Raw genomic sequence first — 25,587 nt, forward strand, 5'->3', positions numbered from 1 at the left:
TATTTAATCACTGAAGCTGCTTTAAGACAGAATACTTATGTGCCCAGTCTAGTGTGTGAGTTATTTGGGTCCATCACCACTTACTGCTGAAGGAATCTTCAAATTATTCAAGCAATACATTCCACAGATGAAAGAAGGGTTTTTGTTGGGGCTTGTGGTTGATTCAAGATTATGGATTGTAATGTCAATACAATTTGAAGTAAAGCGGTTAAAAGCGGTTCCCTGTGAACACTGTTGAACTAATCTTGGAAGCTCTGCTTTTCCCCCACAATGTTATGTGATCTATTGCATTCAGATGATTGGTGACTCTTGTGATCAGCCATACAACTGCATTGTAGGGCCAAGTACTAGAGTAAAAGTGCTTAAAAGACTAATATAATTATGATTTCATTAATGCTTTGGATCTTTTGATCAAGTCTGCTTAAAGGGATAGGTTTACATAAACAAATACATGAATAATAAAGAATACTAAATTAACAATATCAACAATATTGTTCTGTTAAGATATAGTTAAAAATCAAACCACAACAACAACAACAAAAAACACGTCCTTGTAAAATCACAGTGTCATTCTACATTTACAACCTCATATAATACCCTTGCGGTTAAGGGATTTGCTTTCAAAATATTCAGCACTCCCTGACTAAACCTAATTGACCTAAAATCCAAAAGAGAAAGTACGAGTGAAAGCAGACATTCTCCTGAGCTCTTCGACGTCTCTCTCCCAGGTTAATGTTTCTCATTAGTACACAGCCGTGTTTTTGATAGTCATGCACAGTATTCTGTATCCGATATCTAAGAAGAGTTACAGCTTGGGCTAGTTGATTGGAGATGTATTTTTCCCCACTGTCCCTCCTCAGTTCTGTTCAGTGCAATTTCCTCGACGGCCATCCTGTAAGGGCAGTACTATACAATGTACCCTTGGTTATTCAAATGTGTAAGAGAGTAAGCTGGGAAACTAGCCCACGTGTGTACAGTACTCTGAGTTTTTACATTGCTCTGTAACTACATGTTGTGCATCCTGATAAAGCCCACATTTCTTTAACTTTTGCTGTTGAATGGACAGAGACTTTAGAAATTTAGAAGTTTGATGCATTAGTGATGCACATTATTATAATTTTTTTTTATCCGGTTACGGTATTTCAAGAAAATTGAAATTAATGTTGGCTTTAATGTCTTTAAATGGTTACCGCTGTTTGGGATGACATGCTTTTGTGTTTTGTTACTGCAGCCCTTGCAGCTGCTTTCATGTTAGAGTGGCTGAATAAACATTTGGACAAATTATATAGCTTACATTCCTCAGGAAAGAATGTTGTGTTATTAAAGCTCCTTTTTGTGGTCCAGAAAATGGTTGGAGTAATCGTATTACTGTGTCCTGCCCCCAACAGGCACTGGCTGAAATTGATTGGCCCTGGTGCTGGGGGTATTTTCAGAAGTGTTAGTTAATTCTGGCTTGACTGAATGTGCAACGACCACCACAGAGCGCATTGTCTTGCGATTGTGATGTGCGTTCCTTGGGAGCTGTGTTTTACAGTTTGAAAGGTATCGGGGTAAAAGAATGGGTCCAGTGATTCCTTTCAAATTAAGCTTGTGTTGGTCTTTTTTCTAGCAGCGCTTTATTTGCGCTTCCTTCTATCACATCCAGAGAAATGCTGGAGATCAGTAACTGACAGATCAGACGTAGTGCTCCTTTGTTTTAGTACAATTGCCGTGCCTTAATTGTTGGCGGATGGCAGGAGTGGCGGTTTTTGTTGACACAGACTGGCTATTATGGATGAACATGAACTTGAACAGCACATGATTTATATAAATGAATATTTATAAACTGATTCCCCCCCCGCCCCTCTGTTTGATGTATACAATAGTCATGTAAAAATAAAATAAAATAAATCCTAAAATATTTTTTAAATCTTGCGTAACAGAAAGTCAACTAGTCTAAAATAGAATGTAACTATGCAGCAATTGTAAAGAATGTTTGGATTTGATCAGTATACCAAAGAGATGCAAAATATGAAGCTGTATTTAATATGACTGCTCATGTGTTGAGAGGAGCCATATGGAACCAAGGAATTTTATTGTTCTTGGTTTCAGCACCAAGAACAAAAAACCCATAAAAATAAGACCTAAATACCTTTTATGCAGATTATTGCTCAATACAGCTCTCTTGATTGCCTTCCTTTCAAGTAGACAAACATGTTACAATCTTCTAACAAAAGAACAGCATGGTGTTTTTAATCAGCTGATGGAATGCATACAGAGCGAAAATATAGTGATGACATCCACTGTAGAGCGCTTGTTACGCCTGACTTGTTCTTCAAACACAAGGATCGACTCATAACGGAATAAGACACAACTTCCATTTTCTCCAGTTACATTACAGTGGAGAAGTTTCTCTCCACAGGATTTTGAAGCCAATGTATTAGGAACGAAGATGATGAAATTGGAGAAATGTTAAAATCTGGATTAAAAAACACGTTTCAACCCCTCCAAAAGAGTGTCATTCTGGAATAATGTGCATGTTGTTGAAGAGGATATGAGAAATCTTTTAAACTAATCAAATTCTGGTCAGGTAAATGCCCTTTCCACTAAAGATATATAATTTTTGTTGTTATTCATCTCTCAGTATATGGATTTGTTTTAAATCGATGTATTCAAGACAAAACGGATTAGTTTCTCATCCAGCCTTGTCAGCAGCCTGCATAAAACATCTTGTTCTTCTGGCTTTATGGCCCAAGCAATACAAAGACTCTTAAGTACAAAGAGTATTTGTTTGTGGTTGTTTTTTGAGTTTATGACGGTGTAATTAATGTTACAGGCGTGGTTTTATGCATATGCAATTGATCGATGGAGAACGAGGAAAAATCAAACACAAAAACACAAGAAAACAAACCGCACAGAAAAATCTGATTTTGGATATTTTACAAATCAGATTATATTGGTTTAGTCAACACTAGTCTTCTTTGTACCCACATCAGACCATAAAAAATAGACATTGGTCCTGAAATACAATCTTAACTTTTAAGACTTTTAAGACCCTTTAACATTGAAGTGGATTTGAAGATTTCATTTTTAATTCACCTTCAATCCACTTTCATAAAAAAAAAATACATTTAGCAGGGCACCACAGTCTGGATGTTCATAAAGTATGTGAAATATTTACAGTCTGACCTAAGATCACTGTAAGCTATGAAGCTGAAAATCAGACCCAAATAGTTTGAATTTAAAAGGCTAATTCCATTAATCCGGTTTGGATCAAGGTGCCGGCAGTGGACCTTAATCCACTAAAACTCTGTATTCTTCCAAGTCTTGTTCTGGGTCTTTGCGTGTTTTCTGTTTTCTAGATCTCTTTTTAAACCCTTGGAGATTATACAGAAAAGCTGTTTGTGATCTCACAAACCAAGTATCAAGAGCACAAGCCAATCCAGTCAGTTTTCCACTCTGAATTGAACCCTTTTAATTTAAACTTGCCTCAGTTCAGATTATTTATATTTATGATTATTTTCTGATGCATTGTGTGATAATAGTGAAGGTAGGAGTGGTCTTGACATTACATTCAGGTTATTTTAACTTTAATTTAACTTTCACGTTCAGGGAGAAAACAACTGAGATTTGATTGGGGTTAGGGTTCAGTGCCCCAGTAGATTTGCAGATTGGGCATAGTTTGATTTGTTGATATTTGCTGTATTTGGGGGGTTTAGCTCTTGGTGGGGCTAATAATGGCATATGTACCTTAATTAGGGAAATTTTATACTTCAGTGAGAGCAGTTCAGTGAACATCTTTTTCCCCACATTGATTTATTTCCTCCATTGAAGGATGTGTGTCAGTGTAACAGAGAACAGGTGTCAGATGTCTTTGTGTGGTTACTGGTCAAATATTTGGTTACTTGTCACTGTGACCATTTTTTCAAGCAGAAAGCCTGAGTGATTGCTGCCAGCCGTTACATAACAGGACTTGCTAACAACTCCTACTGGGTACTGTTGGACATATAAAGTTCACGTTCAATTTGTAGAGTTTACAGAAGCAGCTGATTTTGCAAAAGAAGATCGAACATTCAGTTTATATTATTTAGCAGAGTGTGCGTTCTTTAATGTGTGTTTAACAGTAAACCTTGATTAAATACATTGATTAAATGGCTGTCTAAATACATATGCATTGATTTCAGCAACACAGAGAGAGAGTGAGAGAGTGGTCGGATATAATGTGGAATTCTAGTTGCTTTTTAAAATAGTGGTGCCAAATCTTCTACACCCCCAAACCCTTATTTAGTTCTCGTATCAGGGTTGTCTGTATCTTTTTTGTTCTGTTTAGCTAATTTTAAAAAGTTCCCTGAAAGCTTTAATTTTGGAGAGTTGGCAGCCAGCCATTGTTTGATGTATATAGATAGACTGTTAGGCCATTAAACCTCTTGCCAAGACCCCCTACAAGAGGAATCTTTCCTCATTTGGCTTTTTCTTATGCTGTCTGTTGAATCTCCCAGATCAGAATGGGGGGGAAAGGGAATTATATAATGTTCATCCAAGGCAGACAGCGGTGTGACTAGGGGAGAGGTCTGCAGTCTCTGTAAGTTGATTAAAGTAAGTTAACATATGGAATGTGTCTTTGGTTTGACACTAACAAGACATAATGATTGAAAGTCAGATCCAGTGTGCTGTAGTCAGCTCACATCACAACAGTGATCTAATTTATCTTGGGCTGGTAAAACTACAGAGTCGTATCCTTGGGTCCTGTGGGAGTTTTTATCGATCACAATTGCTGAGGTATGGCATTGTGTGGGTCTTGCGGAGCCCCTTTCTTTGCTTACTGTGAACAACGCATTTAGTTAATGTGTACCAAATGCAGAATAAGCCTCAAGGTGGTGAAGCTCTCTTTTCTGACATTTCATATACTCTCTCTATAGGTGTAATGTTCAACTAGACATGCTACAATGATTTTATTCACAGCCTAAGAGTCTAAAACATGTCCCTGCGTACTTATGTCAGGTAATGGTTAAATATGATTGAAATATCTGCAATCCCCTGCATTTCATAATGCATTTGAACATTCTCAGTACCCATGAAAGGTACTTTTTCACTGTAATGTATGGCTGAAACGTGAAAAACATGATCTTGGGGAAATTAGCTCAATTAAAAGCTTCTCTAACAAAGATTGAGAGTCTTCTGCATGAACTTGGTAGTTTTGGTCACATGGTAGTTTTGTCCAAACTAAACAAGAATATGTCCTCCTTTGTCAACAAGAGTTTGTCTCTCTAAGGTTGGTTCTAAAAGCAAGCATTGTTCCTTAAAAAAAAAAAAAACCATGTTGTAACATTCCTGCCTTCAGAATAGTTATGTTGGAAATGTTGACATAGATTTGGAAGTAGACCAGAACTTGGTACAGATGTCACAGGGTGCCGTTTCTGAAGAGGAGATTAGGTGAACTCTGTTGAAATGTGGGAACGTTGCCTAATGAGGGAGCGAAGATGTCAGTCAGAAATACCATCTTTCCTACGGCTTGAGGATAAGAGACTGCGTCATGTCAAACTGTTGGCTGGTTATACATTCATGTTTCTGCAGTGGAATGAAATGCTCAAACCTTTACGTGACTTTTCACAGAGGCAGTTTTGACAGGTTCACTTTTAATACAAGCTGAATGAGCCATTAAACTTTTATCTTTCAGATCAGAAAACTGGCATGTTGAAATGTAAAGAGGTGCATTATATTTGATTTCAGAGACAAGAAGTTTGAAATTGTAGTTGGGCTACAATGTGCAATTGATGATACCCTTTTGAGGAAGAGTTTTATTAGTGTTTTAAAGGAAACCTTTTCAGATCACTGCAGAATCGTGAGTTCAGTCACAATATGTGGTTCGCCTGGCAGTGGGTAGGGATAGCACTGCTGTTAGGAGGATGTACTTTACCCAGATTACATTAATAATACATTGCTAAAGTTTTATTCTACTTTAAATAGGTGCTCCACTGACAGACTGAAGGTGGCTGTTATATAATTCACTCGTTCTGTAAGAGATAAGCCACAGTAAATGTGGGTGACATTAGGCAGAGAATGATTTATGCATTTATTTATCCATTACCTGATGTGAGTGTTTTTAGTGTTTTACCTGGTTTCCCACACCTTAAAAGGTTCTTGTGGGCTACAGAGGTTTTCATTGTGCTAACTGAGAGTCAACAGTATGAGAGATTAGTGATTTAAACAAACTTTGGAGATCTCTGTTTTTGGCACGACATAAGCATCAATTTTTCAGTGTCAGCCGTGGCAATCATTAATCATAAGTTAGTAATTAATTAAGAGATCGGTTTACATTTTCCAAATCAAAATACCAGTAGGTCCTACGTCATGAAAAAAACTTCAAATTGTAAATGTAATTTTGCTTAAGATTTCTTGAAGAGCTATACATTCGCTTTAAATATTTTTTTGTTATATAAAGTAAGATACATATATACAAAAACATACCTGACAATGGAAACCAATGCTGAACTGTATCCCTGTTGTTTTCTCCTTAGATTAGGGGTTTTCAAACCAGTCCTGGAGTACCCCCTGCCTTGCTGGTTTTTGTTCCAACTGAGGTCTTAATTGCTTAATTGAACCCTTATTTGACCTAACAAAGCAATATATGTAATATAAGCAATTAAGTAATTAAGACCTATTTTGAAACAAAAACCAGCAGGGCAGGGGGTACTCCAGGACTGGTTTGAAAACCCCTGCCTTAGATAAGCTATAGTCTACAGTAGCAAGACTTACTGTAAATGGGCTCTGTGATTAACTAATCACGGGAAAGATCAAAAGATTGTTTATATGGCATACACTTGCCCATTGCTTTAACATTTAACACAGATGCATTATTTTTCAATACAGATAATAAGCGGGGAGCTTGTAAATAGCTTTCAGTTTTGTGCTCTACTTTTGTTCATTTCAAGTGACAGTAGAAACGGCAGACTCAGCATCAATATTTCAGTTCTTTCCCTTTTTGCTCAAGGCCTGTGCTGTCCACATTGGGCAAAAAGACTGCTGAAGTTAGTAACGCATCAAAAGTAAAGAATACTAATGATGGCGATGATGGTGCTAATAATAATAACAAAGCGTACAGTGTTCATTCTGTGACTAATCAAAGAATCCTGAACATAACCTTTATTGGTTAAATGGTTGCATTTTCCTTTCTTTATATGATATACAATTAATTAACTTCTACAAACTGCAAACAAAAGCATGTTTTTTTATCATTGGCCAGTTGCTCATCAAATATATACATTTTCATGCAAACTTTGACCTCACTGGTTCTGATTCTGCTCATTTAAGAGTTCAACTGTTGCCATTGCAGACTGCTTCAGAGTGATATTGTCTGGCATTTCATATTTCAGAATTGCTCATCCACTACTGCCAAATAGACTTTAAATATGCCGATAAAGAAATTATTCCAAGCACACTGGTTCCACATTTTCTTTGGCACAAGACTCGGTTCTTTAGGAATGCGCGTCATGAAGGTTCAAGTGCTGTTTTTTTTTTTTTTTTTACTAATTTATGATCTGTGAGTATTGGCCAATAAATCAAGCTTGTTCAAATAATGTATGCATCCTATTTCAGCTATTTCAGGGAAATAGGCATTGTTAATAATAATAATGAATTAATCAAATGGAAAATGATTACCTTATTTACTCTTGGGTAGCTCAGATAAGTTGGGGTTTTTATACACTCCACTAACTTTCCTTCTATCTTTTTCTTATTTTTATCATTTATTTATTGATATTTGGTTTTGCTAAAACCTTTTCATACATCTGCAACCTGTGGGGGATTTTTATTGTCATTTTTTTAAAAATGTATTTCCTGCTCTATACAAGTAAAGTCTTGTTTCAGATTTTCTCCAAGGTTCCTTCCAGCTCAGATGGGTGTTTTAGGTGAAATCAGGAAGGATGTGAATAAGAGATTTAATTTAAACTGTTTCCTGTTTTGCAAATGCAAAATGATGTGGTAGGTGAATCACGGAGGACAATCGTAAAAATCGTAAAAAAAAAAAAATAGCAGGTTGTTGTTTTTTTACAGTGATTTGAGGGAAAGTTTTGACCTTTCCTAAAACAATGTGGACTGTTTTCTTAGTCAGACACTAGAACAGCTATTTCCATCATATGACTTCCCTATTTGCACCATTAATACATGAAAACAGGCTTTGGGGATGTGTATTACTCCGTCTACAGCCTGGTTCTGTGATGACACTTTTTTCTGTGGCGCTGTGTGTTACTAAGTTCATATAAGGTGAGAGTCAGTGAACCACACAATGAAGAGTTTTCTGAAAATGCTTGGGAAAGAACGGAAGCAGATATATTGCAGATATCCTCTGGCGTGAAGCCAACGTTTCTTCTGTAAATGTTAATGCTGACTGTGGCAGACGTAGTGAGGGACTTTGGGATACCTGTTAATCCTGTTGCGTCAGACATCGGTGTTGGATACAATAGACTGTAAAGCACCTCTTTGGGAAGGGTTAAAAATTCTCTTTGGGCTTCGTCACTGTCAGACTTTGTTTGGTATTATCGTGGTCCTTAGAGAGTTTTACTAGCTATGCCTTCAATTTACAAATTGCCAGGAGTTTTTCAACAGTTTTAATCTAGGCCTTCCGTGATTTACAGTCAAATTGGCTACCCCGAGTGATTTATTGTATACCATCTGTATAGATGCAATTATTGTAAAAGCCTGCACTAGTTCCACTCTTTCTATCTGTTAGTGTCAGAGATTGGACTCCTCTCTGGCCTTTTAAAAGCCCTTTGATTTATTGACATTAGGAGGCTGTTGCCTTATTATACAGCGTAGAGTAATTGTGTTGTATTTATTTTTATTGTCGGACGACTTTCGGCTTATGCATCTTGTCTCGGCGTGGCTCTCCTCTGTAAATCAGTCATTTATGAAAGATCGATTCACGCATTAAGCATTTTATTCTACTCTTCCAACTAGCAGTAAAACAGGGCCGAGGTACAGTGTAGGCAAATTGAAATGCAGCAAGCGAAGAAGAGCACTTTGTGGTCGAGCTTTTAAAAGATCAATGGAGATGTTTTGCAGCTCTAGAGAACATAATCTTGAGGCCCTAGCAAACAAAAGTACTTATACAGCCTTAAATAGCAGTATATCAACTGTAGCAAATTACTATTTATATATAACCTGGTGGGTACATAGAAAACAACATCAGGAATTCTATATTTTCTAGCGTAAAATTGGCCTTTTTGGTCAATTTATTTGATTGTGTATGTTAACCAATTGTGAGTATTATGTTAGTTTGTTCAAATGAAATTGAGTGTTTTTCCATACCATTTGTTTGATTAAAATGCTTAACAATGAGTTGCACAGTTGCTCAGAGTTTCTCAGTTATTTAATATTGAAGTTATCCCTGTGCTGGTATTTGTAATGAAAACTATTTTAGGACAAAAATGTTTACTCATTAGGTTAAAGTGGTTGTATTTTGGCACTTATCATAGCTGTTGGTCAGAACTGATTGGTGTTTTGTATGTTTGAAGGCTGCTGTAATGCATGGTTTTTAAGTATAGTGAAATCATAATTAGCCTACATTACTCTTGTAAAGACAGATTTGTCTGAAAATTGAAATTAGTGTTTGGATGGTTCAGGATAAAAAGGTAAATTGTCCTTTGGGAGCATCTAGTGGTGTAATGTGTTACTGCACTTTTTATTTTTTATTTTTAAACCAATAATAAAAAAATCTAAATATATGAAACGTAGTAAAGTTGAGGAAGAGTGTAGAACTCAATCAATGTATATATTCACAGATTACATTGTAAAGCCTTTGTAAGGAGCTGAAGTTTATTGTGAAGAGTATTTAGGATTTTATACCTTTTCAATGTACACTCACCTAAAGGATTATTAGGAACACCTGTTCAGTTTCTCATTAATGCAATTATCTAACCAACCAATCACATGGCAGTTGCTTCAATGCATTTAGGGGTGTGGTCCTGGTCAAGACAATCTCCTGAACTCCAAACTGAATGTCTGAATGGGAAAGAAAGGTGATTTAAGCAATTTTGAGCGTGGCATGGTTGTTGGTGCCAGACGGGCCGGTCTGAGTATTTCACAATCTGCTCAGTTACTGGGATTTTCACGCACAACCATTTCTAGGGTTTACAAAGAATGGTGTGAAAAGGGAAAAACATCCAGTATGCGGCAGTCCTGTGGGCGAAAATGCCTTGTTGATGCTAGAGGTCAGAGGAGAATGGGCCGACTGATTCAAGCTGATAGAAGAGCAACTTTGACTGAAATAACCACTCGTTACAACCGAGGTATGCAGCAAAGCATTTGTGAAGCCACAACACGTACAACCTTGAGGCGGATGGGCTACAACAGCAGAAGACCCCACCGGGTACCACTCATCTCCACTACAAATAGGAAAAAGAGGCTACAATTTGCACAAGCTCACCAAAATTGGACAGTTGAAGACTGGAAAAATGTTGCCTGGTCTGATGAGTCTCGATTTCTGTTGAGACATTCAGATGGTAGAGTCAGAATTTGGCGTAAACAGAATGAGAACATGGATCCATCATGCCTTGTTACCACTGTGCAGGCTGGTGGTGGTGGTGTAATGGTGTGGGGGGTGTTTTCTTGGCACACTTTAGGCCCCTTAGTGCCAATTGGGCATCGTTTAAATGCCACGGCCTACCTGAGCATTGTTTCTGACCATGTCCATCCCTTTATGACCACCATGTACCCATCCTCTGATGGCTACTTCCAGCAGGATAATGCACCATGTCACAAAGGTCGAATCATTTCAAATTGGTTTCTTGAACATGACAATGAGTTCACTGTACTAAACTGGCCCCCACAGTCACCAGATCTCAACCCAATAGAGCATCTTTGGGATGTGGTGGAACGGGAGCTTCGTGCCCTGGATGTGCATCCCACAAATCTCCATCAACTGCAAGATGCTATCCTATCAATATGGGCCAACATTTCTAAAGAATGCTTTCAGCACCTTGTTGAATCAATGCCACGTAGAATTAAGGCAGTTCTGAAGGCGAAAGGGGGTCAAACACAGTATTAGTATGGTGTTCCTAATAATCCTTTAGGTGAGTGTATATGATTTTTAATATCCAAAAGCAGACATCAATTCTAGAAATAAAGCTTTTCAGGGTTATCGGAGTAGAAAATGAAAATAAATGTTGTGTTATCAGCAGTGCTCGTCATTTTACCAACATTGTGGTGTTGATATTATTTTCATTACAAGCCTCATAATAAGAAATGTCTGAAACTGGATGTCCAAATAAAAACACGATACCATAGTCCTATATTCGAAAACATGTTTCTAACCCTAATCTATTTCAGACCATATATTCATCATAATTAATTCCCATACACCTGGTTTATTTTATTGATTTTTTTGAGGTGTATCATTTCGAGAATATTTTCCTGAATTTGTACACTTCTACCTATTTATTTAAATCTCTCTACATATAGGCAGTTACTTGTAATAACATAATTACTTGCAAAACCAGTTCATAATCCCTAATGTATTCCCTCTTTTAGCTCGTTGTATGTTAAACTATATCAGGCAGTGTTGTCATAACGGTAATATTCAGAAACTTAATTAGATTCACCAGTCGCAATCAGGGAGAGTAGAGATTTTAAACTTTGCACATGTGTAAGCTATTTCTGGAGGTTTTTTAACAATATAGTGTTTGGTGAAATGTGCCTTTTCTTTTCTGCAACGCCTGTATAAAAAGGGATGTATTTGAAATTATATTCAGCAGCAAAATACCTAGTGTGTTATGCATGGTACAGGTGGCATCTTTATGGGTAAAGTACTGTAAGACTGACTAGTGGAATACAAGCTGCGGTACAGTTTTATTTCATTCGGCAGAGGGAGCTGTTTGTCGTTTTTTTTTCCCCAGAGTCTCTGCCTTCCTCTTTTTATAGTCCTTTTTTTCTTTATAAACCAGACCTGAGCTCACTGCAGCAGGAAAGTGGATTATATCTAAATATTTGTTCCACTTCATAACCACAGCATGAGTGATATGGTTACAGTACCCTTAAGCAATATTTATAAACTCAGAAGACGTCTTCCTCCAATGCAGAATCTGTTCCACTTTCCATGTCGAGAAATCTCCAGCTAACAGTTGCTGCTTCACCATTCAGTGCTGTTTTTTTTTTTTCCTAATATCCATCTATCTGTATTCGAGTCTGCTTTGAAAGGTGCATTAAATATTTGACAAGGCTGATTTCTTTCCTCTCAATAGATAATTAGTTATATTTGTCACTCATAGAATACCATCTACTGTATTGTATTTTGTTATGGGATTTTTTTCTCCATATTCATTTAGGCCTGACTGTTAAAAACACTAATATTTATAATAAAAAATGCCAGTCACAGTAACTTATACTTCAGTGACAATTGCAGGTGGCTCGGGCAAAAGGCTGGGCCTTAGAGGCTATAATTATCCTTTGCGTGCAGTTTAGGTGCGTCACAAAACCAAATTCTCAAACCGATGGGGGGAAAAAAAACGGTCTTACGGGCGCCAGTTTATCATGAGAAACTGTACAGTGTGCCACAGTTAAGCCACTCTGTCAACACAAAACTGAATACAGGTTCAGACCACATCACAAAGGTGTAATTTTTAGCTCTTCATCTCCGGCGTAACCGTTTCATTATGATGGGAGAATCATAAAAACATTCCCTTTTCATTGAGATATATGTTTAAATCACCTTTAATATACATTTGCAGGGTACACACACACACAAACATTGTTTAAAGGGAAAATGGGTTTTAATTTTAAGTAAATAAATGAGTGAGAAGTGATAGTGTGCTTTGTAACCGGAAAAGAAAATAGATCGTTGGCTTAATGCCTGTTTAAAGTCTGAGTAACTAAGATAACACTGCTTTGTGACTTATTTCCAAAATTTGCACGTTCTCTTTTTTTGATGAAGTGTTCTTCCCTTGGCAAGTACAATGGACCATATGTGAAGAGGGGATCTAAAATCAACTGACATAATCCTTTACCTGTCATTTAAAAACAAAAAAAATGAAAGCAATCCCAGTTTGAGAGGACATGTCAAATCCAGTCCCCAATTGCAGAAACCAGAAATCAGGAATACATTCAATAAGCTGAGGCCGCAGTGCTAACAGCTTGAACAGGTTTCGGCAGTAACGTGCCAGGTCTTTGTGAACTCGTTTTTTTGTTAATCAATGTGTGGTTTGATCAGACTCCAAAACATATGATCGGTGAAAGAAGAGTGGGTTATGAGTTTGCTCTGGATTTATTGCTTGACTTGGGGACTAATTGGATTAAAGGCATTCACATGCAACAGTTGCTGAGTGTAGCATCGGTGGTCTGAAACACGTTTGTGATGTTTTCTGTGCGTCTGTTTGTCTGTGTGTACATTCTCTGTATGCCTTACAGGCTGATGTTTTGTGAGAGTGATAGTACACTATTGGCACTTTCCGTGACGCTCAGAGATAGTGATTTTCGCAGGCTTATTTTCTCAAAGGGAGTTAACTTATTATAGGTTTGCTCGTGTTAATTATAGATATTCTTTCTCCAGTGCTGTGATTGCAAAAGTTTGTCTAAGGCAAATTGTTTACATCTGGTTTCATTTGTTTCACACCGAAGAATGTCTTTGAACTCGGCCTTGAATCTGGCAGTGACAGTGTCTCGAGATGAATTGTCTGGCGTCCTGTCTTCTTTCTTATAAATCCAAAAGGTTAGAGGGGTGAAAGAGACCACAGGCAAACAATGGGAGGATACTTCTGGAAAATGTAATTAAGTGATGGCTCGTTTTGGAAACTTTAAAAAATATATATGAATTGAGCTGCCGCAGAGCACCAAGTCATGATATTTGGAATGCGCTGAAAATACCTTGTATCTAATAAAAAAAAAAAATTAAAAAGCCAATAAAGTTGTAATGATTGGCTACACTTGAATTTCAGCTTACAAATACTTTGCATCCCCTAGGAATCATAATGCAACAGAAAAACTCAAATCCATTCCCTGCAACAAGCAATACCATTCATCGAAAACTGGCCAGTGCCATATTCCCCCGCCTGTGCTAAATCTCTCCTTGAGTGCTTATGACTTGTTTCACTGCCTATTTTCAGAATTAAAATGACTCCATGCAGCGCTGTAGTACTTCTCGGAAATCTGCTCCAAAGCTGCATTTTGTTGTAAATGTTCAAATTGTAGGAGTGTTTGGCCACATAGTATCTCTCAGATCAATGGCCACCGGCCCCTTCGATTTAAAACAAGCACTTAGCAGCAGCCCAGGTGCGGAGACCTGCATACGGTCTCTCAAGATGTTTCCAGAATTCCCTCTGAGGAGGCTGAGAGGCACAAAACTCGGGAGATTAGAACGCTTTTCCTTTCCGACTTGGATGGGCCTATAAATGGTACTGTAGAGGACCGAACGTGATCAATTTTCCCTCATTAAAAAAATAGGTTTTGTCTTCTCTCAAATACTTTTCATCCTGGGGTATGTAAAAATATGTTTCTGTCTGTAGATATAGACCATGTTCTCCGCAGGAACAGCAGTGACCATTGGTGGTAAACAAACCTGGTTTTAGTCACTACAGTGAGGCTGAATATATTATGTAGGCCAACAGTTGATACTTATACCCTCAACAGGTCCTACAGAAGCCAGTGGGACTTTGGACCAGTGGGATTGTACAAAGCATACTTACCTTAAGATAACCTGGTGATTTTTGAGCTCTGCTTTGTGAAAGAGACACTTAATGGTAGTGTCTGCATGATGGCAAAGGGACGGATCAAATTAATTGTGGTGCTAATCACTGTTTTTGAAAGAGTCAAACCTTGCAACTGCTTTACTAAGCTTTAATGGCTTTATTCTAGTCATCCTTTCATTGTCAGCAGTAGCTATTGGTTAAAATCTTTCTTCTGGGGAGAAAGGGATGAACGAAAGCCTGCAAGGTCACTGTACGGCCCATGGCGCATGAGATTTGGCTGCGGGAAGTGTCTCATGTCAGTACTGTCCCGCTGCAGCCATTCCACAGCCGGTCACTGACCTGAAAGGACGTGTGAGATGGTATTGTGCTGAACGTTTATATTTCCTTGGCTGGGAAGAGCCTGGTTTGTTAAATGTATGAATCTTATGCTGAAATACCTGTGCAATTATTTTTAAAAAGGGATCTGACATATAATGCGATAGAAATCCATGTTCCAAGACTACAAATTATTTCTTAGTTGTATACAAAAGCTTTCAGCCACTGGGCCTCGGTTTGAGATCATCTATACGTCATCATGTAACCACTGAACTTTAAAGCTTTTACCACTGATTTCCCAGAAGGATGTCTCCCAAGTATTGTTGTATTTGGAAACTTCTCTTAAGTATAATGTTTTTTTTTACATCTGACGTTTGGTTTTAATCGCCTGTACTTCTCGTGTTGTGACAGAAAACATTGTGTTATAAGGATGGGGTTATTTTTAATGATCATCTGTGAAGCAGGAGTCCTTTGAGAACACTGTACAACAAAGACAGACGTCACCGATGCCGGGAACTCAAGTGTCATAGTTTTAACCAGTGATTGTCATTGAAACTTGAGATTCCCTAATTCCCTTGCACTGCAGTAAAGCTCCATGACCTATATGCTGTTTAACTGGCATGCTGTGTTGGCATTTGATGGGTCATGAGTATGATAATAGTGGGGATCTTTAGTCGTGATAAAAAACTGAAGTCTTCACAACCAGAACAAATTCCTTATGTCAAAATGTAGAATACATAAGTAACAATAAACAACTAACTACACTGTAATCACAACTGAACAGCATTAATATATTTTACATGTGGCATTCCCTGATTCCCCAAAGGGTCTCTGGCAGCCCTGAAAAATCCAGTTTTTGTATACAGATGCTTTTGTTACTGCCAACTTCTACATAGCTCCACAGTATTAATTGTAGTTGCTTTCTTGCAATAAAAGAGAGAACGGTCATATTTTCCTTGACCATGGAAAAGTTGACCAGTGACAGAACTGCTGATGTTCCAGTAAAGAGAGAGAGGTTGTTGTATATTATAGGTTAAATTTTCTGGTAAGTTAGTGAGTCATGGCTTGCTATAAGAACATAAGAAAGTTTACAAATGAGAGGAGGGCATTCGACCCATCTTGCTTGTTTGGTGTCCATTAATAACTAAGTGATCCAAGGATCTTATCCAGTCTATTTTTAAATGTTCCCAAATTTTCATCTTCAACCACATCGCTGGGGAGTTTGTTCAGATTGTGACGCCTCTCTGTGTAAAGAAGTGTCTCCTGTTTTCCGTTTTGAATGCCTTGAAGCCCAATTTCCATTTGTGTCCCCGGGTGCGTGTGTCCCTGCTGATCTGGAAAAGCTCCTCTGTTTTGATGTGGTCAATGCCCTCTGCAAACCTTTCCACTATGTCTCTTGATTAACCTTGTCTTTTGCATCTGTTTCGCCTGCAGAGCTGTAGCAAACACTGCAGTGTCTGTTTCTCCCATGAAAATTACATCATTGTGTACCTACTCTTTAGAGACAATTTGTGGACCTGATGCACAATTGGCACTTTTGTGAACCCTAAGCACTTTGTCATTATGTTTTACAGCTGATGGTTACATTTTTCAAGTGTTGCAGGTCTTGTCTAATGTACCTAATGTAGCCTGGTGTGCATCCTGCTACACTTTTAGGCAATTATAACATCAATGAAACTTCAATTCACTGCAAAAATGTCAGCATTGTAATCATGTTCAGCCTTCTGTACGGCAATCACAATAAATGCCATCGTTATAGTGATCTTGATATCAAATCTTTCCTCTTGTTTTTTCTTTGCAGAAGATGATGTTGATCTGGAAGCTTTGGTAAATGACATGAACTCTTCGTTTGAAAACTTGTATTCTACGTGCAACGTGCAGTCCGATTCGACGCCACTTCTCCAGAATGGTCAGTTACAACGTGCAAACCTCCAGACCTCAGGAATAAGCTCCGTGCAACCAACATCCCCGCACCAGAAAGTGAAAAGGTCTCAGCCGATGCACATTCTTGCTGTAAGGTACAGTACATGGCTCTTGTTCCTGAACCCTTGTCAGCTGCGTAACCACATGTTCCCTGCTTTAACCTCTCGTTCCTCCACTAATTACTGCAGGGAAGGAGAGGGGAGGAGAAAATATGTGTATTTTTAGAGTTTATTATTTTTATTTCTTGGCAGACGCTCTTATCCAGGGTTTACCACCTACCACCTACTATGCCACAGGTTAACAACCAGTCCAGTCAAACCCTAACAGAGATCAGGATAAATGAGGAGGAGGTACTAAAGGGACTAGCAGAATTAAAAATAAATCACCTGGGCCAGATGGGATATTTCCAATAGTACTTAAAAAAATAAAAAATGAGGGAAATTGTTTATAGGCCTCTAACTCAAATATTCCAAATGACACTTAGAACAGGGGATGTGCCAACTGACTGGAAGACAGCAAATGTCATACCAATCCACAAGAAAGGGGACAAAACTGAGCCAGGAAACTACAGACCAATCAGTCTCATCACCTGTAAAATGTTGGAAAAAATTATTAGACAGTTAATAGAGGAGCATCTTAATGAAGACCATATTCTTGTTGATAGTCAACATGGGTTTAGACGAGGCAGATCATGTCTTACTAAATTATTAGAATTTTTTGAACATGCAACTGCAGCTGTAGATCACGTGAAAGCATATATGATATGATATACTTTATGATATACTGATTTTCAAAAAGCTTTTGATAAGGTTCCACACCAAAGACTGATCCTCAAATTGGAAACTGTAGGTATTCAGGGTAATGTTAGTAGATGGATTATGATCTGGTTGAAGTATAGGAAACAGAGGGGGTCTATTAGAGGTTGTTAGTGGAGTTCCACAGGGATCAGTATTAGGGCCTGTGCTTTTTCTAATCTATATTAATGATCTGGACTCTGGGATAGTTAGCAAACTTATCAAATTTGCAGATGATACTAAAATAGGTGGCTCAGCAAATACAATCTCGGCAGCACAGGCTATTCAAAGGGACTTAGATAATATTTGGTTGTGGGCCGACACCTGACATGAAATTCAATGTGGACAAGTGCAAGGTATTACATGCAGGTAACAAAAATGTCCACTGTAATTACACTATGGGAGGAATAGAACTAGATGAAGTAACACACGAGAGACCTAGGAGTCTACGTGGACTCCTCACTTTCTCCATCCAAACAATGTGGGGAAGCAATAAAAAAGGCAAACAGAATGCTAGGGTATATTGTGAAAAGTGTAGAATTGAGAACAAGGGCAGTGATGTTCAGACTGTACAATGCACTAGTTAGAGCTCATCTGGATACTGTGGACAGTTCTGGGCTCCACACTTCAAGAAAGATATCGCTGCTCTAGAGGCAGTTCAGAGGAGAGCAACCAGACTTATTCCAGGTCTGAAGGGAATGTCCTACTGAGAGACTGAGGGAACTGAACCTTTTCACCCTGGAACAGAGGAGACTACGTGGGGACTTGATTCAAGTCTTCAAAATCATGAAAGGCATTGACCGCATCAAACCAGAGGAGCTTTTCCAGATCAGCAGGGACACACGCACCCGGGAACACAAATGGAAATTGGGCTTCAAGGCATTCAAGATGGAAAACAGGAGACACTTCTTCACACAGAGAGGCGTCACAATCTGGAACAAACTCCCCAGCGATGTGGTTGAAGCTGAAAATTTGGGAACATTTAAAAATAGACTGGATAGGATCCTTGGATTAGTTATTAATGCATACCAAATTAGCAAAATGGGTTGAATGGCCTCCTCTCATTTGTAAACTTTATGTTCTTCTTATTAGTCAGTCTTGCCGAGAAATTCAACAATTCATAGGTTGAATTTGAACAAGCAACCCCCAAGTCACACTTCACTTTGTCATGTATGTAAACACGTCAAAGACACAGTTGCTGCTTGGAAATGACTAGTTAATTTGACAGGGAAGGTGGAGCTCTGCTATTCAGCTATTCTGCAGCTGTTTATGCCAAAAGAAAATCTCATTAATAAAGCCAATGACTAATCACTTATCTTAGGAACTTGGTTAACTGATAGCATATTTCTCCCTATGTGTAATGTGTCCTGACTCCACAGAATACAGTGTTAGTCCACTGAGCGAAGGAAAATAATGTTGAAAACACTTCACTGCCTGCACATAGTCCTGACCTCAATTCAGTAGAACATCTCTGGGATGAACTCAGACAGTGAAAGAGGAAGAAACCACATAAACCAAATTCTCTCACTGAACTGGAAACAGTTAGATGGCCAGAGAAATCCCACAAACCAATCATTTAAGCCACAGTTTGGCTTACATCCTATTTCATATTAATCTACTTTCTGTCCCAGTATGTCTGGTTTACATACAGTATGTATTTTAAATGTAAGTATATAAAAATGTAGGGTTTTGTTTTCTGATGATAATGAAATATAGAAATGTTTTCCCATTAATACATTTGAACTAAAAAAGTGCCTCTAAAAGAAACATGCCCCTTTTCCCTGTTGTCTCAACTGAGTTTGACCTAAGAAATGACTTTGGCAGGCCCTTTCAAAACATTAAAGTCCATCTGAGTATTGACATCAGAAGATTTTTCATTTTATTTTTTTCCTGTTTTCAATCTGTGCAGGAGACTTCAAGAGGAGGAACAGCAACTCCGGACATCGTCTCTGCCAGCCATCCCCAACCCCTTTCCTGAACTGTGCAGCCCGGCCAACTCTCCTGTCCTCAGTCCTGGCTCGTTACCTCAGTGTCAGCCTTCTGGCAAATACGTAAGAAACTGTTCCACATTTCTGTCCACACTGCTGTTCAAAGGCTAGATTGCAGTCGCTAACATGCACAGATGTATGTACCCACTAAGACAGTGTATTCAATTTTCCTTCTGTTGCAACGTGACTGATCAGCTGAAATTACGTTGAAATGATTGACATTCCTTTTTCCAAACCTCTGACGTCTTAGCCTTAGACCATGCCGCAGTAGTTTTAGTAGCTCTGTCTATTTTTAAGTTGAGAGCTGCTGGCCAAAGCTGCAACCTGAGGTGTAGTAAGTGGCATTCTCATTCTGCAGCAATGCAACTAGTTATATTTCTCGGTAATTTGCAATGTTAATGTTAAAGAAATACACAAAACCGGTCTGATTGGTGTGCAATCCCGGATACTTCCCCAGAATTGACCTGATTTCGCTTGGTTTGGTTTCTTTGTTGATTTTGTTTTTACTTGTTTTTTCACTATTTTGATTAGTGGTTTTAATTGAAGCATGGCTGTAGTGATTGTTTTAGGGATATTCATGACCAAGAGGTGATTGACAACTAACAAAGATTGTCACTTGTTCACTTGTGGCCTAGTCCTATAATTTTTCCCTAGAGCGTATAATATCTATCCAGTGACATCATGTGGATTGTACCTGGTAAAGCACATGCCAGCAGGGCATAATTTTCCTGTGCCTGTCTTGTGTATTGTTTCTTGGGCAGGTGCATCTTGCAAGTCCGCTGTCAGTGTGTGTTGTGGGAGTTTCTGGGCTTGGTGGGTGGTATTTTGCAATTCTCGCCCACTGCTGTCTGCTGAATTTCATCTGGCATAATTGAAATCCACACATTTGCCATTGTGTTTAATCCCCCCGTCTGTTTTCAATAGAAACTATATTAACCAACTAGGATTAAGGACATTGAAAACCTGCAAGGCATTTGTCATTGAAGTTGAAATGTAATGAAGGGAGGATGAGACCCATTCTTATTTGTAGCTGAAAGGGTGCTTTTCAGGCCTTAAAAGTTGTACTTTGGTTTCTATAGATCTTTTTTAGACCAAATGTAATGCTTCAGAGAGTGCTGTTGCTGAGAAAAGGGTCTAACAGAAGATTATGTCCAGTACTGATGGGTCTTCTGTGCCTAAGTTAAGATTGTTGTAATATTCATCCTATTTTTTAAGCTTTGCATGTATAAATATATTACCTTATGCATCTTTCTCAGCCTGTATTTGATGTAATATAATGATGTTTGATTGCCTTACTTGGTATATTAAGAATATATGCATTATTTATTTAAGATTTGCTTGTAAAAATAATGTATGGCTCTGCTGTCAACCTGTATTTATTAAGCAAGTCCTACTATTTTTCAAACTTTACTTGTGTTGCTAATGTTTGAAGAATGTGCACAACTAAACCCTCTTCTCACCTATTCACAAGGCCTGATTAATCAACATATTTGTAGCCACATAGATTCCAAAGAAGCTTCCACTATCTCTTGTTTCTGATTCTGGCCAGCTTTGCGGTGTTTATATTGGAAACCTTCAATCGGCAGGGAAGCAACAGATTCAGAGGGATTGCAGTGACTGGTTTAATGAACTACAGTGTCAATCAGAAATCTGTGTGAAAGACTTTATAAGGAAAACTAATAGAGCGGTAACAGTCAATGGGCACAATTATGTTTCAAATGGTGAAGTCTAAGTAAAGTTAGTTGTTTTGATTGGTCTTCTATGAGTGACTCTCAGGAAATTGACTTATGGGTTTCTTTTTGATGAGACTTTGATATTTATAATGAAATGTCATACGTTCAGTACCATTCTAAAATAATCACTGCGATGTATGCTAGCTGAAAAGGCAGTCTATCAATTGAGAACAGCAAGGTCGAAAAATAAATATATTGAAAATAAAAGAAACAAAATATAACAATAGCTCAGTGTTTTGCTCTGAATCATTCGACCAGCTGCCCGGGAAGACAGAGACAGCTTGCCGAGATTATTTGACTTGTGGTGGAGTACCATATTAACTAAATTTAGGTTTATGTTTGTGTTAAAGGTTGTTGTCAGGCTAACTGGAGTAAGAATTTACCAACATCCTCGAGTCATTCTGCTTTTTGTCTAAAGCACCATTTTTTCATATGAGTCACTTCTTGGCTTCATAGGACAGCTATTCTGTTCTGTTTTCCTTCTAGATATGCAGAATTCAGATGTATTTCCTGTTATGTACCAGATACATATTCTCAATGCATTTTGTGTAAAATGTTGGCCAACTTTGTTTCCTCTTTGGTGATTCATTTAAAAAAGAAAAAGGAAAAAAAAAGTGTTTTCCCTGTCAGAAATCGAAATGATACGGTGAATGCCAGCAATATCTCACACTCCAAACACTTAAATGCAAGCTGAAGTGTTTGATAACACACAAACAAATGTTTTTCTTAATTCTAAGCAGAATGGAAAAACTGGAAATTATGTTAAGCATGTGCATTAGTGTGGACAAAATCTTATGAATGGAAGTGTGTGCGTGTGTGTGCTTGTGCCAATAGTATCCACTATATTTTCTTATTCATGGTAGAATTATCGGATTGTTTTCTGTGTCACAGTCAGTAGCTTAAATTTAGTACGAATTACTACCTGTGTCATCCCTCGTTGGTAACGTGTTTCTCCAGAAAACACCTGAATCTGTAGCTCAGACACTCATTGCGAATCTGAATCCATCTTAGACTTTCAAAGGCTCTCGCCAGAGGTGTGACAACAGTAAGTTTCCGAGAAATGGATGCCTCCTCTTTCACACAGCGTCTTACTTATGAGGCATCACTCCTTCTCAGGAAACCCTGACTTCCCCGTCCTTTTCTCCCTGTTCTCGTACCGAACCGTCTTTCCCCTGGACCTTTTTAACCTCTGGTGTCCTTCTGCCTTGCTGGACCCCGCTTTCCCACAAACACCCAGAGAAGACAACCACTTCCCTTTCAGCGAGATTCCTGCAAGAACAAAGCCTGAAAACCAAACCCTTCCTTCCTCTACGTGATTGTATCTGGACGCATTTCCATCCTAGGAAGTTCGTATTAACCTCACTTTATTTTCACACGAGACCAAAAGAAACAAACAAAACTAAAAGCACTGAGAGTTTTATTCTCCGGGGGTGGAAAATATATTTTAATTGATAAAGACATGAAGATAAAGACATGATTTACCAGTTTGGCCTGAACCTCTTTTAGATCTTTACATGATTTCAAGTCAGTGGTACAGAAGTTTCCACAGCAATCAAAGAAATAGGCTTCCTCACTCAGGGTTAATTTATGTGTTGTTCTTGATCATACTGCCTAACTATAAGTTGAGGCTTGTCTCTTGCAAACAGCCTGATAGCGTTCGAAGGAGTAATTTACAGCTGGTGTTCCAACATTATCTAATAAATCATTCTCTTTGAGCATGTTTGTGTTATTACATACAAGCCTGTCTCATGAATGGTAATAACTGTTACTTGAATAGTAATAAATAATAATTACATTTTAGATTGGAATGATACGGTTAGAATGTTTTATTTTCAAACAATCTCCTTGTTTAACCTATGAATACATTCCTTCCAAGCTCATTTACAGGATTTATTTAGTTTGGGGGGGGAGTTATTGACGTTTAAAGTGTGTCAGGCTACAGTGCTATTAATGGAAAGGGCTGAGTTAATCAAATGCAGATGGAGCACTCTCCGTTGTGTAACTAAGTGGTGCAGATTATTTTTAAATTGGTTACAGGAGTTTCATGTGTTTATTTATTTATTTACGTGCTTATTTATTTGTTTAAGTGATCAAATTTGAAGTCTAACGTTTGACAAACCTGCGGCTGGGTTTTGTTTAAATACAATTATATTTAGTTAATGATGTCAAATGTAGGAAATGTTTTCAATTGGGAATGACCCCTGAAATGAGGAATGGCTATCCAGTGAAATAATGGAAAATATTCACATTTCAATGCCACTCTCCATGTGTTTTTTACATCCGTTGTTTTTGCACAGTTAACCTTCTCTCCGTTTCCCTCTGCAGTGCTGAACTTATTTAATGGATCTCACTGAGAATAGATGCAAGGTGTTCTGCTGACATCTATCTGTACAAACCGGCTTGATTTAGGAAGTAGTATTTCTATATTAATAGATTATTTACAATTGTGACCTAATGCACTAAATTGACTTGAAAATGTATAATCTACTACGACTTCTGCTCCTGCGTACTTTCAAAACCAAGCTGCTGCTTTATGTTCTTGTATCTACTGTATTTGGTATTATTTTACATGGGAGATATGGGGAAATGAATTGTTAATTTCCCAGAATGCTCTGCTTTAGTTGACATCTCTTTAGAGTGCCTCTTCTAGTTTCCAAATACTTGATTGTTTACCTAAGTAGAGACTTTGAAGTTGTAACCGTTTGTTAATGTTTTTTTTTTAGATGTAGTCTACAAAGTGATACTTGCACAGACAACCCTTATTTGTATAGGAAGAAGCAGAAGCCAGTGAATGTCATCCAGGTGCATAAAAGCTCTCTCTCTCGCTTTTTATTTTCTCTGAACTCTTCCTGTAACTCTCAACTCGCTCTCTAAGCATAATATCCTACTCCCTTTTTATCACGTACCACAAAGTTCAGCTGCTTCTCTTGGCAGTGTATTCTAGTCTACTTCAAAGATCCTTTCATAATATAATTGAATTATAGAGGCAGATTGAAAATGTCCCCTCAACACAACACACTGTAAGTGGCTTGAAAAATTGAAAGTATTGTTTTTATTCGTTTTTTTTTTTTTTTTTTCTCCCCTTTCTGGAAATCGCATTCAATTAAGTATAAACATATACTGCTTATTTGATGTCAAAGCAGAATCTTAGCAAGTGCTTATGAAGTATTTTTTTTCATTAAATTGTAATACGAAAAGGCGTTTGACTCCCTTAATGCCTTCAGAAGCAAATGACGCACACCATTCCCACTAAAACCATTAAAAGAAACTAAAGACCCAGTAGTGTAGTTTTAAAACCTGGAAGCAGACAATTTAAGGTAAAGGGACTGAAAAGTATTCATTTCATTCACTAAAATAATACTTCAGTAGTTGTAAAATAAATGTTTGGATGGTGTTATAACGCCACCTACGTTTAGCAGATGTAATTCATTCAGTCGGAGTGTAATAGGGCCGCTTCTGATCTGGATGGCCTGTTCTCATCACTCTGTCCTTATCTTGTTATGTTCTGGTGATTGGGATGTGGGCTGCCCCCTAATGGAAGCCCAGTTTATCAGGCTGTAGGAGTGTATGTAATGTGCCTGAACTGAGAACATACTGATTGAACCTCCCATAGTTCACAGCAAGTTCACATTTAAAGTTTATATAAATACAGAACATTTCACGGTTTTCGTTTTTAATTGAATTAAAACTGAAAATAAGGCTGATTTGTATTTTAAAAATGGAAACCAAGTAGGACAAGTTAGATTTTTCATGTTATTCTCTATAATTGTAGATGTGGTCTATATTTAAATGCTCAGTTTTGAGTTTTCTTACACTTCTGATTCTTTTCATTATTGCAATTACAAGCAGCATATTCAAATCAATCTGGATCTTAATAACGAACTTCTCGGTGATGGTGCCTAGAGTGTCTTAAGTTTGTCCAATTGCACATTCCTCATCCTCTTTGGCTTCAGTATAGACACTCATCCCATATGTATACGGCATGAGCTTTTGTTGTTCTGTGCATAGCTGTGCTTTCTTGGAAATCTTCTGTACATGACGCTTTAAATTAGAGACTGACCTATAAAGGTTTTTTTGGGTCCGATACCGATAACTGGGAAGCAGAATTTCCAGCTTACCGATTAAATCTGCCAATATTTGTTAACATGCAAAACAGACATTTTCTAGCATGGATCTCACA

The 25,587-nt window shown here is 37.9% G+C and overlaps 1 protein-coding gene across 2 annotated transcripts in view; it reads left to right on the top strand.

The window, feature by feature from the left end:
- grb10b (growth factor receptor-bound protein 10b) overlaps window positions 1-25,587 on the top strand; it is a 112,312-nt gene that overhangs the window by 46,642 nt on the left and 40,083 nt on the right. For both annotated transcript variants that reach the window (XM_066690439.1, XM_066690440.1), the window contains exons 4-5: window positions 16,771-16,987; window positions 19,596-19,737. In XM_066690439.1, the coding sequence (XP_066546536.1) occupies window positions 16,771-16,987; window positions 19,596-19,737 (359 nt within the window). The remainder of the gene's footprint in view (window positions 1-16,770; window positions 16,988-19,595; window positions 19,738-25,587) is intronic.

This window comes from Amia ocellicauda, chromosome 18, assembly GCF_036373705.1.
Source record: "Amia ocellicauda isolate fAmiCal2 chromosome 18, fAmiCal2.hap1, whole genome shotgun sequence".
In the NCBI taxonomy this organism is placed as follows: domain Eukaryota; kingdom Metazoa; phylum Chordata; class Actinopteri; order Amiiformes; family Amiidae; genus Amia; species Amia ocellicauda.